This window comes from Ylistrum balloti, unplaced genomic scaffold (assembly GCF_031769215.1).
Source record: "Ylistrum balloti isolate Yb309-2 unplaced genomic scaffold, AGI_CSIRO_Ybal_v1 Utg369688, whole genome shotgun sequence".
Lineage (NCBI taxonomy): Eukaryota > Metazoa > Mollusca > Bivalvia > Pectinida > Pectinidae > Ylistrum > Ylistrum balloti.
In genome coordinates, this window is record NW_026781925.1 from 1,014,162 (window position 1) to 1,033,692 (window position 19,531).

General features: G+C 33.9%; 1 protein-coding gene across 1 annotated transcript in view; it reads left to right on the forward strand.

The window, feature by feature from the left end:
* The window catches only part of LOC132565031 (D(2) dopamine receptor A-like), a 51,995-nt gene extending 37,897 nt beyond the window's left edge, over positions 1–14,098 (forward strand). The window contains exons 2-4 of the mRNA XM_060229637.1: positions 11,378–11,487; positions 12,396–13,345; positions 13,872–14,098. Of these exons, the coding sequence (XP_060085620.1) occupies positions 11,378–11,487; positions 12,396–13,345; positions 13,872–14,098 (1,287 nt within the window). The remainder of the gene's footprint in view (positions 1–11,377; positions 11,488–12,395; positions 13,346–13,871) is intronic.
* Positions 14,099–19,531: the final 5,433 nt, after the last annotated feature.

Below are 19,531 nucleotides of genomic sequence, written 5' to 3' on the forward strand. Positions count from 1 at the left end.
CTTCTAAATGAGATATTTAAGGACTTGTGAATTCGAGATATGTGCAATGTTCCTCTATTTGAGATATCTAAGGACTTGTGAATTCGAGATATGTGCAATGTTCCTCTAAATGAGATATTTAAGGACTTGTGAATTCGAGATATGTGCAATGTTCCTCTATTTGAGATATCTAAGGACTTGTGAATTCGAGATATGTGCAATGTTCCTCTATTTGAGATATCTAAGGACTTGTGAATTCGAGATATGTGCAATGTTCCTCTAAATGAGATATTTAAGGACTTGTGAATTCGAGATATGTGCAATGTTCCTCTATTTGAGATATCTAAGGACTTGTGAATTCGAGATATGTGCAATGTTCCTCTATTTGAGATATCTAAGGACTTGTGAATTCGAGATATGTGCAATGTTCCTCTATTTGAGATATCTAAGGACTTGTGAATTCGAGATATGTGCAATGTTCCTCTATTTGAGATATCTAAGGACTTGTGAATTCGAGATATGTGCAATGTTCCTCTATTTGAGATATCTAAGGACTTGTGAATTCGTGATATGTGCAATGTTCCTCTATTTGAGATATCTAAGGACTTGTGAATTCGTGATATGTGCAATGTTCCTCTATTTGAGATATTTAAGGACTTGTGAATTCGTGATATCTGTAATGTCCCTCTATTTGAGATATTTAAGGACTTGTGAATTCGTGATATCTGTAATGTCCCTCTATTTGAGATATTTAAGGACTTGTGAATTCGAGATATGTGCAATGTTCCTCTATTTGAGATATCTAATCTGTAATGGACTTGTGAATGTTTCTATTTGAGATATTTAAGGATATCTGTAATGTTCCTCTATTTGAGATATCTAAGGACTTGTGAATTCGTGATATCTGTAATGTCCCTCTATTTGAGATATCTAAGGACTTGTGAATTCGTGATATGTGCAATGTTCCTCTATTTGAGATATCTAAGGACTTGTGAATTCGTGATATCTGTAATGTCCCTCTATTTGAGATATTTAAGGACATGAATTCGTGATATCTATGGTGTGTCCCTCTATTTGAGATATTTAAGGACATGAATTCGTGATGTCTGTAATGTTCCTCTGAGATATCTAAAGACTTGTGAATTCGTGTCTGTTGAACATGGCGGTTCCAGATAATTATATATTTTTCTGTCTGATTGGGTTGAGTGTTTTGAAAACGATATGACTAGAGACTGTGTTTTCAAACGAATATTTCTCCACCTCCTGGCAACTTGTATATGTTTTTTTAGATTTTTTATCCTATATATGATATTCCTTATAGTTATATAAAGTGTTCTTTGATAATTCGTTGTATTTCCTGACTAGACAACAAATTAACAATCTTACAAAAAATTGTTTATTGACGAACTGATGTTCCTCTCGTCTATATGTGCTGTGTATTAACCGCATCTTGTGTCTCCCGATTAGAAGCTAGAATGATAGAATTCGAGATATTGTGTTTTCTGATGAGATTTTGTTTTTCGACGAAATATTGTTTATGTCTCGTGACTAAATATTGACTCTCGTTTGATACATGACACCTTTCGGTATATATCTTTTCATTACGTCTGACACATAGCCAAATACAGTTCGTTTAATTTTCATATTTTCATCTTACCAATTTAACATTCCACAAGCAATCACGCTACAGCAAAATATAATTCTCCTTCCTGTTAATATCACTTTTCGTCATGTGTTTGTATATTTACTGTCACAATCAATTACTGATGTTATTGTGTGTCGTGTAACACAGATGACAGTATGATATTGCGAAGATAATCACACAGAAGTCACGATGTGAAATATGACACCAGTTTACATCTACTGTTGTATTTCATGGCGTCACTGAAACAAATACGAAATCTAACAACGTGTTTGAGGTAAATATCATTGGATTCTAATTTCATGGCACGTTCTAGTCATCATGGATTTTACCAGATCTATTCGACAGTTCCTTTACAGGAAAATCTCTCTAACATCTATTTGTATTACATCGGAACTTTGTTATCTCGAAGTCGGCGGGAAACTTCGAGTTATTCGAGTAATCGATTTAAGTAAGATTTTATGTTTGGTGAAAAATTTTGTCCGGGATAGACGAAATGTTTCGAATTAAACGAAGGCTTCTAGTTACACGAGTTCGAGATAACGAGGTTTGACTGTATAATCATGTATTTAGATTAAATCAATGCCAACTTATTTTCAACAATGATATCATTACAACTGGTAGCGTTATTTTTAAGATACAAATTGTTTTTTTTTTTTTTTTTTTTCATTTTCCTCCATCCTCGAAAATAACGTGAAGAACAGAAGACTCCATCAATATAACGTTCATGACTCTTGAGTATTAAAAATGAAATATATGGGTCAGCAACATGGGCTGTCTCTGTTTGTTTATTTATTTGTTTGTTGTAGTTGTCGTAACTTACTCATCATACGCACGGAATGTAAGGAACGACAACTCTAGGTAGAAAATTGGTAATACCGTATGTAAATTGGATACACTTCTTGTCGCCATATATCACATCTCTTGCTCAATTCAAACACTTGATACAATTGCATTTGTCATATATGTGTGATTATAGACTAAAGTATCGATACAGCATCTGTTACGGTGCTGCTGGAGGTCTTCTGAATGTATAACGTGGTGAGGCTCTGTAGGAGAGAGATACTGGATAAAAATTCACGAATTTCGAAGATATGATATGAGGAAGTTATGGCAAATTTTAAATCAAATTTTATACTTATTTAATGATTATGTTTTAATTATGAAATAAGAAAGTTCACAATTTTTGTTTTTCTCGTTAAGCGGGGTTATACATCTATATATATAAGTATTTTCAGAAAAAATACACAAAAACGAAATAAAGTCGAAACTCGTTATCTCGAAATTCAATGGACCTTGGAAAATATTTAGACTTATCCGTATTTCGACTCAAACAAAGTGTATAAGTAAGGTTGACGATATCAGTTTCCTAACGTTGATTACGATTGAACGAAGTAGGGCTACAATAACACGCAAACAACGTAGTTTATATGCATACGTTTTGCGTCATGGATAAAAAAAAAGGATTTAGAGGTATGTTATATTTTTTTAATTTATTGATACTTTTAACTCATTCTTGGCTATAATTTGTCAGGTTATGTATCTTCTCTAGTAATTTTTTTTCCAGAAATGCATCTTAATTACGAACAATGATAATTCTAAGTCAGTGAAGTTGCCCCATATTGGGTTTCAGTATCCTTAGATGCGCATCAGCATGCAGTAACATCCATGGTTTGATAAAGTTAGTGGGAGTGTCTTCTAAGATATGACTCGCGTAGCGTTTACAACACAGAGTGTAACAATTTCACTGCTAATAAGATTTCTTTGAGGTTCTATATTTGTCAGGCGATCGCACTGAGGCAAATGAATAAGATTAATGGCGGTATGATAGAAGATATTTCCCAAAACGCTGTATTAAGATATGACAAGAATTTTATTTCATTGTCCCTCTACACAAACAACAACAAACACGAATTTATTTGTATTCACGTCTTGCAATATTGTCCTTGAAGAACACGTTAAGTTAATGGAATAATAAAAATGGTTGCCTTCTTATATAAAAACATCCTGTTGACATCACTGTCGTCTGTTATATATACATCCTGTTGACATTATGTCGTCTGTTATATATACATCCTGTTGACTGTCGTCTGTTATATATACATCCTGTTCACTGTCGTCTGTTATATATACATCCTATTGTTGACGTCACTGTCGTCTGTTATATATACATCCTATTGTTGACGTCACTGTCGTCTGTTATATATACATCCTGTTGACATCACTGTCGTCTGTTACTGTTATATATACATCATGTTGACATCACTGTCGTCTGTTATATATACATCATGTGGACATCACTGTCGTCTGTTATATATACACCCTCTTGACATTACTGTCGTCTGTTATCAGAAAACTCGTTAGGTTTGACAACATAAGACATGATATAGCATTGCTTTGAATGCAATGAAATTACACAATGTTAGTTTTAGATACAAAGCTGTGCAATTTTTATGTTTGTCTCGCAGTTTAGAGAACATTCTTTGATCCTCCTTGTTTTGAAGGCGTGTTGTATGTCTACACCAGTACATGCATACAAGAGGATACATTTTTTCTTTTTATGACTGATTGCCAGTCCGTCTGTTTGTTCCTGTGTGCGTGCGTAATGGAATATTTGTGTTAGTCCGTCGCTGGTCTTTTACTCGCCAGTGTTGTTGCGACATAAAACATAGTTTTTCCAAAGTTCAGTAAGTTCATTGTTCTATAAATATTCAGAATTCTTTTATTATACGGACTTATGCTGATTCAGATGCATGTAGTGGTAACGAGACGGATTCGGTGTTAATTTGAAATCATTATGGCTGCTTCTCCATCATTCAGCTGTATTGTTTATTTTTTCTCTCAGCTCTGTTTGAGATTAGAACGGTGAATTAGTACATTTCTGTCAAAGAATGCTCCTATTTGTCGGTGTTAAAAGTGATTAGCTTCTTCGAAGTTTTATTTGATTTTCGTGTCGCAAAAGATTTTCTCAAGGTTCTTGTAGGAGATTTCCGTGATCACGTGCTAGGGTGATTCAAGTGCGCCATTGTGATGTTTAACACGTGTATGACAATAACATGCAGACAAATTTAGTTATCGCTGTTGACGTTTTCACATTTCGTTTCTTTATCCTGAAGTTGTATATCTATAAATCAACAATAGATGAATGAAAAAAAGAAAGTAGGGAAGAAGGAAAGAAAAGAAAGAAATAGTTGGTTATAATAAGAAAAACGAATATACCGAAATTTACGGAATTAATCATACGGCTAACGCATCTCCCTATCTAAATCATAACGTTTCTTTTGATTAGTGTTGACCTCCCACAATTTTTAAAAATAAATTTTAAAATAAACCATGAAATGTTTTTCATAATATATGCTTAACAATTAAATGCACAAAAAAACTAAAGTAATTTGAGATTAATAGTTTTATTTTTACAATAATGAACGCATATTTAATTTTACCATATAAGGAAGAGAATTTAATTACACCGCCATTTCGTCCTTCCAGTATTCTTAATTGATGCTAGGGGCAAATTGTTGAAGTTCTTGAGGGAAATTTCAGGAGAAACAAAATGATTGATTTAAAATGGTTTTCAAATTGTTTCTTTTAATACACGATTATTAAAGTTATACATGATAGGTAAGTAATGTTGGTTGTGTTTTAAAGTATTCGCATCAAACATAACAAAACGTAATCTAATATAAAGATACATGCGTGATTTTCTATAATGTGTTGTTGTAAAGCTTACAAAAAGGTTTCTTACGTTCCAGAATTAAATCTCGAAAAAATCTAATTACGGTATTCGTCAAATGAGCGAAAGGTTGTTTTTCTTCGCCAATGAAAATTAAATACTCTTATCAAAACTTGCAACTTTTTTATAATTGACAGAAAGATTACTAATTAATTAGGATCGTGATGAGTTGGCAGAACGGATATGTCTTAGGGCCGCTTAGGTAGTTTATACTCGTCTTTGCTTTATGACATCACATGTTACCACCGGAAACAATGACGTGGTCACACGTGGTCACGGGAAACATGACGAGGTCACACGCGGTAATAGGAAACATGACGGGGTCACGAGTGGTAGTTAGAAAAAATGACGGAGTCAAGCGTGGTAACGGGAAACACCATAGAGAGGTCACACGTATAGTAACGGGAAACACCATGGAGAGGTCACTTATAGTAACGGGAAACACCATGGAGAGGTCACAAGTATAGTAACGGGAAACACCATGGAGAGGTCACACGTATAGTAACGGGAAGCACCATGGAGAGGTCACACTGTAGTAACGGGAAACACCATGGAGAGGTCACATATAGTAACGGGAAACACAATGGAGAGGTCACAAGTATAGTAACGGGAAACACCATGGAGAGGTCACTTATAGTAACGGGAAACACCATGGAGAGGTTACACGTATAGTGACGGGAAACACCATGGAGAGGTCACACGTATAGTGACAGGAAACACCATGGCGAGGTCACACTATAGTAACAGGAAACACCATGGCGAGGTCACACGTATAGTAACGGGAATCACCATGGAGAGGTCACTCTATAGTAACGGTAAAACAAATGGAGAGGTCACTCTATAGTAACAGGAAACACCATGGAGAGGTCACACGTATTGTAACGGGAATCACCATGGAGAGGTCACACTATAGTAACGGGAAACACAATGGAGAGGTCACACGTATAGTAACGGGAATCACCATGGAGAGGTCACTCTATAGTAACGGTAAAACAAATGGAGAGGTCACTCTATAGTAACAGGAAACACCATGGAGAGGTCACACGTATAGTAACGGGAATCACCATGAAGAGGTCACACTGTAGTAACGGTAAAACAAAATGGAGAGGTCACTCTATAGTAACGGGAAACACAATGGAGAGGTCACACGTATAGTAACGGGAATCATCATGGAGAGGTCACACTATAGTAACGGGAAACACAATGGAGAGGTCACACGTATAGTAACGGGAATCACCATGGAGAGGTCACACGTATAGTAATGGGAAACACCATGGAGAGGTCACAAGTATAGTAACAGGAAACATAAGGGGGGTCACATTTTGTAACGGGAAACATAAGGGGGTCACACTTTGTAACGGGAAACATAAGGGGGTCACACTTTGTAACGGGAAACATAAGGGGGTCACATTTTGTAACGGGAAATATAAGGGGGTCACACGTGGTAATTATGTATAATGATGGGAACACGTCAGTATACATAATTACTATGATACCAGGAAGTATCACGATAGGGACTACATTTATGATACAGGACACTGGGGTTTTTAGACTTCAAAGTGTGTATTGGCTTATCGTGTTTTAGTTTATTTTGTTTGGCATCGTTTTACTTTTGTCAGACAATTTAACGATATGGTATAGATGGAAAGGTCAAACTGTTTACCGGTAATATATTAATATATAGAAATAAGGAGGATTTTCCCCATTTTTTCTCTCTTTAATACAATGCTTTGTACGTTGTATCGATATTTCAGGAACAATATACGGTATCTATTAACACATTTAAAGTCGATCGCGGGAATAAAAAGAGAAGTGGAGCAGACTGTTTCACCTATTATTTTGTGCCAATTTTTAAAAACATTGAGCTGTGAAATAAAAATCAGCTTTTACCGCGTAGACGACGTGACATTATCGTCCCTGAGGCAAAACATGATATTTCAATTTAAGGCTAGCCCAAGCTATGACAGTCTATCATTTGTGAGTGAGCGAATGAACGCTGGGGATGACGATGCTATGTACCAAAAAAAAATCACGTCTGTTATCATATTTTGCCTATTTGTACTCCTACAAACATTAGATTGAATTAGATTTAAATATTATACACGTATCAATTTTTAAACGATAAATCATACTCAGTAAACATAGTATATTTTCTAAAGTATGAATAATAATCCTGTAAAATCATCAATTTTCGTGGGTGATTTATTTTCTTCGAAATCAAGTGTTAACAATTTTTTAACCACGAAAATTGAGAACAACAAAAATATATACTTTTACAGTAAGGTTAGATTTTGAGACATGATGCTCTGCTTTATAACCTTTCTGTAGTTTCATAAATTGATACAAAAGGGTTCTGAATAACAGCTGTTCATAAACCACCGTATTTATTGATCCGTTACTATTTATAGACATATTCTGATAACCCTTCAAAGGGTACATCTATTTCCTTGAGCACCGTCTCCATAAAGTTCGCTTGTCTATTCAGATAAATTCTAAATTTGCTTGTTTCTAAAGCAGGATTTCATGCCATATAATTCGTCACCTTGGTAACGATTCACGACCAAGTCTATAAAGCTAAGTTTCGCTAAATAAATCATGATTTTACCGAGAGCGTTATCGTCCAATCGCTGAAACCCGGCTACTTATAGTTTTGTGACTTCGTCGTGTGGACATTTCTATCATCTTATCCTCTGACGGATTTCTATAAACCCTTGCTCTGAAAGGATTCCTCTCCAAATGCTCAATCGGTAACCAGACATGCGAAATATCTGAGATCACCAAATGTTAAAGTTCACAACTTATAATGACGTCATCAATTTATGCAGAAAATAAAACAAAAACATTCTAAACAATAAGTGTTTTCACCTGTTCGAGGTTTTGCGTTTCCTACGTCATGAAGTTGTGTGTATCCGCATTTAACCATTTTATCATCCTATTTGAAGTCAGTCAGAACATTCCGGAAGTTCCTCGTACCACTAAGCTTCTGTTTTTGTACATTCTTGGGTATTTGTTTTTTAAACAACTGTGTAACAAAGAGTCAAAAGAAATGGCATACGTAGACATTTTGAAAAAGACCAGGTGTTCCAGAAGAGTAAGTGTCTTCTGCTTCATCGACGACACCCGGCTTGTAAGTTTTAGTCAATCCAAGTAAGTAATGTCATGTTCTCAAATGAGAACAAGGTATACAACAACGGAACCAACAGGTAGACTTACGAGTCACGAAAAAGAACATTTAACCAAAGATTATGGCGACGATCGAAAAATATCCTCACAGCTGTTATCAACCGGAATCTTGTATTTGAAGCTTTTTTTCAGCTGTATTGATACCTGTCAAGGAAATTGCAGTGTTGGGGAACAAGTCAACGAATATCAAATTAAATGACAATGAAGAAGGTCGCCACCGGAAGCATAATTCATTAAAAAAATAAAATAATAAAGTTTGATACAAAAAAAAGTAACTAGAGGGCAGAACATGACTTAGAAATAAAACGAAAAAGGAAACAAACAAAAAAAACGTAGTATTGAATATACTAACGTTACATGGAAATAAATACATGTAAAATGTCATATTCTGGTATATTCTGAAACTGGGTGAAATATGATTGAACTTATAAGCAAAGTTTTTGCCCAACACTAGCTATATCCTCAATATCATTAGATAGACTGACTATTCACTAACTTTCTGATATACGGGTCATTTCAGTCTTGTCTAAAAAATGAACAGGTCTAAACAGTTTTTCACTGAGAATAGGAGAAGAGATTATTTATTTTTTGGAAAAACAACTCTTAAAAACGATTATAAGCTAGGCAAAAAACGAATGAATAAATAAAAAAGCAAAGCACCCCCTCCCCCTCCTAACAATGGGGGAAAATATCTTTTAAAAATCTACAAAATGGACGGGCAAGACCAACTCTAGGGAATTAACAACGTTTTGAAGAATGGGAAGAAAATGTGTTATTAAAAAAATGCTCTGCGGCAGCATACAGCATTTGTTTAATCAATTTTTGCAAAACGTATTTTCAAAAATAAACACATATATCAAGCCATATAGGGTTAAAGTACATGATGGCGGAGACCTAAGCCTTGTCAGTGTACATTAAATGTATATGATAAATCTGGCCATTTATCAATAGGTCTCCGACAGTCAAAACTTTAAATAATTACCTAAATGGAAAAACACCACTGTCTGTCGTTCTGAAGATATATGGATGTTACAAGGGAAAACAGACTTCAAAACAGACATCAACATGATGATAGGAAACCATATTTAGTCTGAACAAAAATTCAACATTTAATCAGACGAAGTCACCTATCGATTAAAGATGATAACATCTATTGACTTAGAGATAAATCTTCAGCACAGAATCTTCAATAATCTCATGTTCGCTCTTCTAACTAACTCTAGATCCAAACATTTGTTTAAATCGTGTGTCTAAACCCGTTCAATTTGCACCGTTTATATATATGATGAATATTCTGATGAAAAGAACTTTATAAAAGTTTTTTTTTAATATCGGATCTATATCGCGGTATTTAATTTCAATGAAATTCTAATTGTATGACAAGTATACGTCCTTATCTCTACTTAACGTTTATGTTGATTTTCCTATTTTGTCTACTAAGGGATTCCACACTTAAGGCTCCTAGCATCAATGACGAGTCTTAGAAGGACGAAACAGTAGTATGATGTAGCATCACTAACGAGTCCTAGAAGGACGAAACAGTTGTATGATGTAGCATCACTGACGAGTCCTAGAAACAGTTGTATGATGTAGCATCACTGACGAGTCCTAGAAGGACGAAACAGCTGTATGATGTAGCATCACTGACGAGTCCTAGAAGGACGAAACAGTTGTATGATGTAACATCACTGACGAGTCCTAGAAGTACGAAACAGCTGTATGATGTAGCATCACTGACGAGTCCTAGAAGTACGAAACAGTTGTACAAAGTAGATTTTCTCATTATTCGGTTATGATATATAAAATTTTCAAATTTGTATCCAAATGTGTCATTAACTTATGTGTCTGTCGAACATACAATTTTAATATGATTATCATTTTGTCTTTGAATGCCTGTTTAAAAATAATTCAAATTTGTAAGATACAAACGTGTTCGAAAACGCTTCAATATTTCTCAGGACAAACCCGGATAAAGTAAAATCGTATGTACGACTACAACAAAAGGAAAGAGAGAAGAGCTACAACATAGTGATAAACAGATATACCACCAGGAAGTCATCGACCGACTCAAACAGCCGCACACTACAAAGTACAGATGCACTTCAGTACAGGTTTAACTTAAACAATGACACGTATTGTAGATAGATCCGGCTACTTTAATCCGAATGTCGAATGATGGCGACCGGTCATCCTGTTTCATTATCTCTAGCCAAAGTTTCCTATTTTCTATAAGACGTCGTGTATTTCAATGATTATCACTAGGTTTGCGGATGTGCGTAAGCAGTTAATATATTATTTATGAATAACCTTGATCTTCCTCAAGGCTACAGAAGACATGATTAACAAAATATTTACAAAGCTTTTTCTAAAGATATGTACGGCATGCATTTAAATAATGTTTACGTCTGACAGTTTTGCTGAGGATTAGCAAAACTTTATGCTGAAGCAGTCACGGTATGCAACATTCCTGGTGATAATTTATGTTGTAAATATCACAATAAAATAATGCTTGGCATTCAAAAATTCAAAAAAGCCGGTAATGATTTCCTTGTGTTGAAGGACTGAATTGCACGCCAATGCACGTGCAAACTTCTGCGTTTGTTTGTTACGAGATTATGTTGTGTACGTTACGTATATGTATCTACCTCATTGAAATGTTTGTATGTTTATAGGTTGAAATGTTTCTATGTTTACAGGTTGAAATGTTTGTATGTTTACAGGTTGAAATGTTTGTATGTTTACAGGTTGAAATGTTTGTATGTTTACAGGTTGAAATGTTTGTATGTTTACAGGTTGAAATGTTTGTATGTTTACAGGCTGAAATGTTTATATGTTTACAGGTTGTCCAGATATGGTTGCTTAGCGACCCACTGTGTGATGCCTGGGTCGCATCTGACGTCATGGCGTGTACAGCCTCCATTCTAAATCTCACAGCCATAAGTGTGGACAGGTAAGTCACTTCCGCAAGCACATTTTAGAATTAATCATCAACGATCATCAACGATCTAGTCTCAGTATTCATAATTGAGAATAATTATACAAAAATGGATTGATCTTAAAATTGTAAAGCAAGTATGATTTTTTTCATTACTGTGAATTATTCAATTTTCGCGAGTGATTATATTTTACGTTTATTTTCGAGTAACGACATTTGCGAATTGAAATACCTTGCTGATTTTGTCCTTACATAGATATTTTTGTAGTGTAGTAACAGTGAAATCATGTTTCGCGAATAAGACAATCGCTTGCCTTTCGGTAAATTAGATACTCGCTAAGATAAGAGATTTACAGCGAATGTTTGCTGTACAGTGTTGTTAAACTAGAAAATTCCATTTTTCCCCTGTTTTATATTTATATTTTGTACCAGTGTTAATCTGGTTTGTATTCACAAGACAAAAAATACGATGTTATTTTAACGCCATGTAAATCGACGTTACGCCAACACTTCGGTCGTCACCTCAGATAACACACACTATAGCTTAATATCAATCATTTAGACGATCATGATTTTCAGAAAGCTCTTCCAATAAATAAACCTGCTTGAAAAAAATCTTTATTTCTAATTGTTAGAGACATTTTATATAATTATCTAAAAAATATCTTCAATGTTTCTGTTTAACGGCTCTTAAATTAACAGAAGCAACCCTAATTCTTTGCCATCCATATTATATTCACAGTTCCAATAGACGTGTTCAGACGACTGTTCCACAGTTAAAATGTCAAGAAAATTTAGCGCATTTGGTCACTTCAGAGACATGTTTTTTTTTTTTTTTGCATATAAAATTTTGAATGATTTTTAATGTTTGATCGTGTAAAATGTTTTATAATTTATGTTTTTATTTTTCTTATATATTGCAGATTTATAGCCGTTACACAGCCTATAAAATATGCCAAACATAAAAATTCCAAACGTGTTTTTGTGACGTTAGCTCTGTGTTGGATTATCTCGGTTGCCATAGCAGCACCAATCGCGCTTGGTGTTAATTATTCCGAGTTACGTAAACCAGGGTATTGTACATTTTTCAATGCTGACTTCCTCATTTACTCTTCAATGGGATCCTTCTATATCCCCTCGTTAATAATGATATTTCTATACTGGAGGATATATCGTGTACTTCACCTGCGAACACGTGCACAAGCGAGATCAAAGAAAGCACGACAAATAAAGCATGAAACATCTGCAACTAATGTTATAGCTAATCCAGCGACTGTGACTGCAATTAAAAGTGAGCCGACCGTTACAACCGGCCTGGCCAAAAGTGTGGATAACGGTAAGCTCGCCACTTATAACACAAACGACAAAAACAACCAAGCCAAACTGTCTATTCCGATCACAGAGTCCGACGACGTCTCGGTCACAAATGTGGGCACAAACACCGACTCTCAGTCGAGTGAACGATTCAACGAAGACGAAAAAGTGCCAAAAACACCTATAAGTGACGGTGAGGTCGATATAGACGATGATAACGGCGACGAAAAAGGTAGTGGTGCGCTAATAGTTAACAGGGTAGCCGTGCGAGAGGTGGAGGTGCAAATTGGCGGAAACGGAAATGGTACTTGTAATACAACACTGTGTACGGAAAATGAGACAAAGTTCGGAACGCCTGTACAAAGAGTGGTTATAGACCAAGCTAGTGATGATAATGTTTGTATAAGATCACCAGGCAGGAAAGGACTTCCTCACCGCAGAAAGGAAAAGAAAGGGGGAGGGAAATTCCACTTCCACATGCGCACGAGCCGAAAAAGGAAAGAAAAATCGTCATCAAAAAGAGAAAAAAAAGCAACTAAAACACTAGCTATTGTATTAGGTAAGTAATATATATTGTGTTAGATAAGTAATATATATTGTGTTAGGTAAGTAATATTTATTGTGTTAGGTAAGTAATATATATTGTGTTAGGTAAGTAATATATATATATTAGGTAAGTATTATCAATACGTCGGTTGCTTCCTTTCAATTACATCCAAATGTTAGCATCTCCTGAACCGATCTATTGGTTACAAATTCAAAGCGAAAAAATTTGTTTTTGATTCAAAGAAAATTAACCTTCACTGAGAACATTCTTGAACAGATAAACCAGTATTATTTGTTTATATGTATGTTAGCGTTCATTAAAAAAAGTCTGATTTTGCATGCGATTACTCCAAATAAAAACAAAACATAAGTGACGTATCAAAGAATGACGTCACTTTTTTTCTGCAACATATCTTTTTTTTTTCGTCTGTATTCTAACATTTTCTCGTTTTGTAGTCGATCAGAATTCTTTAACCAATAAAAATACGTTTATTCTGCTTTGACTAAATTATATCTTAATCACTTTTTTCTCGTTGTAGGTGTTTTCCTATTTTGCTGGGTTCCCTTCTTCACAATAAACATCATTAATGCGATATGCATCCGTTATGAACTCTTTAGTAGCCCTATGTGTAATATAGATAACTTCCTGTTTAGTTCTTTTGTCTGGCTGGGTTATATAAACAGTTTTCTCAACCCAGTCATCTACACCATATTTAACCCTGAATTTAGGAAAGCTTTCAAGAAAATCCTCACAGAGAAGTGCTAGCGAAGAACCAGATGATGTGGAGCGAATGTGTAAGATTGTGTCCAGTGGTACTAGAGAGAACACCTCTAAATGTTTATCTAGAATTTGTTTATTTATAAATATCACCATGCACATGTAATAGTATGTTTTGATATTGTCATCAAACCACCTTAGCTTCTTTTTAACGGAAAAAAAAAAAAATTACCTGTTATGCTCTGATTTTTTTAGGATTTACGCTACAAACATCGTCAAGTTAATTGAAATAATTTTATCCTCTCATAAAAAAACGTTTTATTCTTCATGTATGTATTGGGATAATGAAGTAAAAATAGCAGACAAAGATGTTGTGAATTTACTGTAATGGACTGGGGCCAGTAATTCTAACTTTTAAATCGTGTGCGACAGTGAATTTGTTTGTTTTAGAATACTGATGCCAAAACGTGGTTTTTGGGGTACTAATATTTATCACTGGAGGAACAATCTAGTTTTGTAAGCATTTCACTTATTTATAACGCGTAGAAAAGCACTTGTGACATTCATGTGAATTTCTGTTTCAACATTGACACTTCCGTTTCAAAATCAACCGTTCCGTTTAAATATTATCACGTCACTTCCGTTTAAAATATAAACACCTCAGTTTCCATAACGATATTACTGTTTCAGATTGCGATATTTTTATTCAAATTTTGCTTCAATATGGACATTTAATGGAATATCAGTTTACATTTGATGAAATATCAGAAGAAAATGTTTGGCAATCGTATTTGTTCCACTTAATCATGTATTTGACAAAGTGAAAGTTCGCCCTGGATACAATTTATCTCACAATGTGTTGAAGTACCTAAATATATTTGATGTAGAAATTTGTGTTAAATGTTCAAAGAAATCTTTAAGTGTGTATATCTTAGTAACTGGAAGCCTTAAATATATAGGAAGGAATTTAAATGTTTGTAGTTGTGAGCAGTATGGATTTTGAAGGGTATTTTATGCTGAATACAGATAAAAATTGTCTCCATTTATTTAATTTGTCTTTCATTCTTGTATTTAAAAGATCTGTTCCTTTGAGTACAAAAAATGTATTTCAATATTCCATGTCAAGTATGTTTAGGTCTTACATTTAGTCGGTTGTGAAAATCAAGTTTTTACTTTTTGTAATATTGAGATAGAACGTTACACGATCACAAATTTATGATACAGCTATACCACGAATCTTTTAATATCATATTGTTTTGGTTTTTTTTTCGTTATGCAGAGTTATCTGCTCTTGTAAAAAAAATATGAATTGTTACGTCATAAGTGAGAAGAGTACACCAATTTATGACGTTTTTACCACAATCAATGACGTAACAATCAATACCTGCTCACAAGAGCAGATAACTCTGTATTAGCAAACGGAATTACTGTGAAGGTTGTTATTTTTTGATAGGTTCGAGTTTTCGCTATCTTCTAGAATGTAATAAAACCTGAAAAAAGATCAAGGGAAAATGAAATTTATAAAGGAAACAAATGTTTATTTCAACTTAAACCAATTTCATTGACAAAAGACCTTATTTAAGAAGATTAAACATAAGTCTTGTCTATTTATGTCCTTAATTGTCAATTGGCTGACTTCTGCGAAAAGCACATTGCATTTGTATCAAGATTTCGGTAAAATCACAAAACAAATCCCATTTACCGTGTTTAAGTCGACATTAATTTCACTTTTTTCTGTCGTTACGGTGATCATTTTTAAATTAATGCAAAACTTAATTATTTTCAATGGTATTCGTAAATTTCGGTGGTGTATCGATTTTTAACTTTGAAAAAGGTTGACATTTTTTTTCGCGTTTTTTTTTTTAATTATTATTAAGTTCCACCATTAACTTATAAATGAACCTTTTAAACATATCTGTTATCATTTTGGTTTTGAATCAACGACACTTCATTCACCAGATTGAAACCAAGACCTAACGACCATGATGTAAAAGTTTTAATGCGATGTTAACTTTTGCGTTGCGAAATTAATACCCTCGCGAAAATTAACAACTGTACAGAACAAACAAACCTGTTCTGCCTGTATCATAGAACTGTTTTGATGAAGTTGTCTTCCTTTCGTTATTTTGTTATTTTAATTGGTATGAAAGGAAAACTATGATCTGCTTTACTCAAAAACAATACTCAAAGTTATTTTAGTTTACGGTCAGTCGATCGGAATTCGTTTTGTTTTTGAATCCGAATTTTATATATAACCTCGCGTCAAAATGAACGTGCTGATGACAAAACGTCACCCATCGCACTGCATAAACCTTAACAAGAAGGATGAAAGATATATCCATTTTAGTATACCAACAGAAGATAAAAGAGGCGGAAATGTCGTTTTAAGGAAGTGGATGCTCAAACCTATTTACATTTTGTGTATTGAAATTATAAGTATTGGTATTCAATCTTTGTTCAATGTTGAATACAAGCTAAGAAATTGTGAAAATTAACGGGTTGTGTCTTTCAACTGACACAGACCTTGACAATGATTGACACCTGTCATGGAGAAATGTATTTCTTGTTACAAATGTTTGTGAACTAGGATTATGATAACATGTATAGAAAAAAGAGGTTTTGTATCAAAATATACATAATTATATGACGAAATATACCATTTCATATATCAATGGTTTTTTTTATGTATATGCAGTTGTGTTGTCTATGTAAACAACACAGACATGATGGTGTGATATATTTCCGGTCCCACAAAGTCTATTGTCGCGCCACCTATCGTACAGTTATACCTAAGTAGTCATATCGTTCGCCAGTATATATTGTTTACATATCGGTAGACAATATAAATAGAGAATGTAACAAATATATCAGATATATATATATATATTATAAAACTGTACATAATTTACCAGTATACGGGGACACAATAAAAGCACATGAATTTTACCTGTTGTTGAGAGTCTTTATTTAACGTTCCGCTGTGGTACTTCACTCAACTCGCCATATTTTCCAACTAATTTTTTTCGTGTGTTTTATTTGATCATATCATGAGTAACACTACAGGACAAGCTCTTAATGTAGATAATATGTTAATTTTAAAAAATCAACATTAAATATAAAGTATAAATGATATGTTGAACCTTTTTCTAATCAATTAAACTTTATTTATTTTACAACAATTGCTAAACAAGCTATTTCAAACTTATATTAATCGATCTTGTTAGTCCGGATAGGGGCGGGCGAGAGGTCTTATTTTAGATAGAACTCGGGGAACCCATGGAAAGCCCACGTGACCGGGCTGGAAACTCCTTGCCTTTTCATGTTCATTCCGGGAATCGAACCCAGAACTGCTAAATGAAAGGCGAGAGTGTTATCCCTACTTATCATGGCATGTTCGCCTACTAAGTTTAATAGAAATCAGTCGAAAACAGTGAGAGCAGATCTCCTGACAAGAATAACATTATTGAAAAAAACAAGGGGCAATAACTCTTATAAATACGACGGAACAAAACTGCAGTTTAGGAAAGTACAACTTCATGTCATGGCTATTTTGAAATAAATCGGTTGAGGAGATTTCCCACATAACCAAGGGCATACATCAGAAGATACGGGGTCATATGAAAACTCCGTGATGTATATCAGATCTGTTTGTTTCTTGTACGACCGTAGAAAATTTTAAAAGAATTGAACAAATAATTCAACATTCTTGCCTTTTCTACACAATCCCCAATAAAAAAGACGCTAAATTCTGTGACGAGAACACCTTGGTATGGAATATTATTAGAAAGTTTCATTTAATCGAAATCATAAACTAAATATATGAACCCCCGCCGTACTGTAGATACTACTTATTGTGAGTACGTAGTTTCATCATAGCTATTTCATGTCCTGTAATTCACGAGTTTATATATAATGAGAGTATATATGAAATAGAAATCAGAATTCATTATCAGTTATATGAAAATAAACCAAACAGACCTTAAAGCTGAAAAAACAGCAAGTCAAAAAAACCCGAAAATTTAGCAAAATTCATTTTTAGTCAAATAAGGAAAACGACCGAATCATATGTTAAATATTCAACGAAGGTATGGTCTAGATTATAAGTAAATTGGTCGTTTGGGAAAAAATATGGCTAAATGCATATTCTAACGCTGGAAAATATGCTAAAAGTTAAATCTAAAACCATGGCAAATATTATAAAATTACGAATCATTTGTTTTATTACTTCCTGGTAAACAACATCTCATAACAGGATCTATTTAAAAAAAATCAGCATACTTAATCGACTATATGACAACACACTCAGTAGGTTTAAACACAAGAACTAAACGCCGGATAAAAAAAATCAAACAAAACAAAAACAAACAAAAAATGGGTGAAGATTAAGCAATAAAAACTTGTATTATGGTGTAAACCAAATGTCAAGTCAATGGGATGCTTGGAAAAACTTTTTTACTCAAAATGCATGGTTGGAGCAGGATAAAATTGAGTTCATTATTGATATAAAAGGGGAATAACTCTATAAAAAGGCTGCAAAGCCATTTCACAGGGCCAATGTCCATGTTGTACTTGCAATTCTCATATTTAAAAAAAAAGTTCCGTTATAAACTGAGCGAATGCATAGCCGAACAAAGTTGGTCTACACACGGACGGCTCGACGGACGGACGGAAGGAAGGAAGGAAGGAAGGAAGGAAGGAAACAATAAAAAGGAAATATTAAAATGGCGCAGACATTTTAGCTTACTTACTTTTCGACAAGAATGTAATGACTATGCAGGTTAAATTAGGATAATACCTAAACTTGCCTTAAAGGAGTCAACACATTGCCAGTAAAACTCTTGTCACAAAATTTCTAAACTGCAGAAAAAAATTTTCAGAAAAAAATCAACAGCACAAGCAAACAATATTAAATAATAATAAAAAGCAATTAATCGACGTATATAACTGTAACATAAAACTTATGTACATAATTAAATGACAATATTCCGAAAGGAAATGAAATGCACGATTGATAATAAAAACAATAATAACATGGTAATTGTATTGTTGTTTTAGTCACTTACACCCAATGATAACATTTCCAAAAAAATTAATTAATTAAAATTAGAAAAAAAAAATCAAACTCATTTTGTAATTAACTTTGGAGGAATGTTCCTTTTCGATGTCGATATATTAGTGACTACCTGACAATATATACCTTCGCTTTTATCAAATGAAAATGGAAACATATATTATTGCAGTGTATTTGTTTTTATATATAAAGATATATGCAATATTTATACGTGCGAAAAGATAGACAAACACTATGCAATTATATACATTTTTCATTTTCATTTGATAAAAGCGAAAGGTATTTATTGTCAAGCAGTCATTTACACTAAAACTCGGGTGGTACGGAGCGCGACGAACCTGTGCATATCGTGGTCAAAGGCAGATAACTCTTACTATTTTTCTTGTATTCAAAATAGAGAACAGAAATAC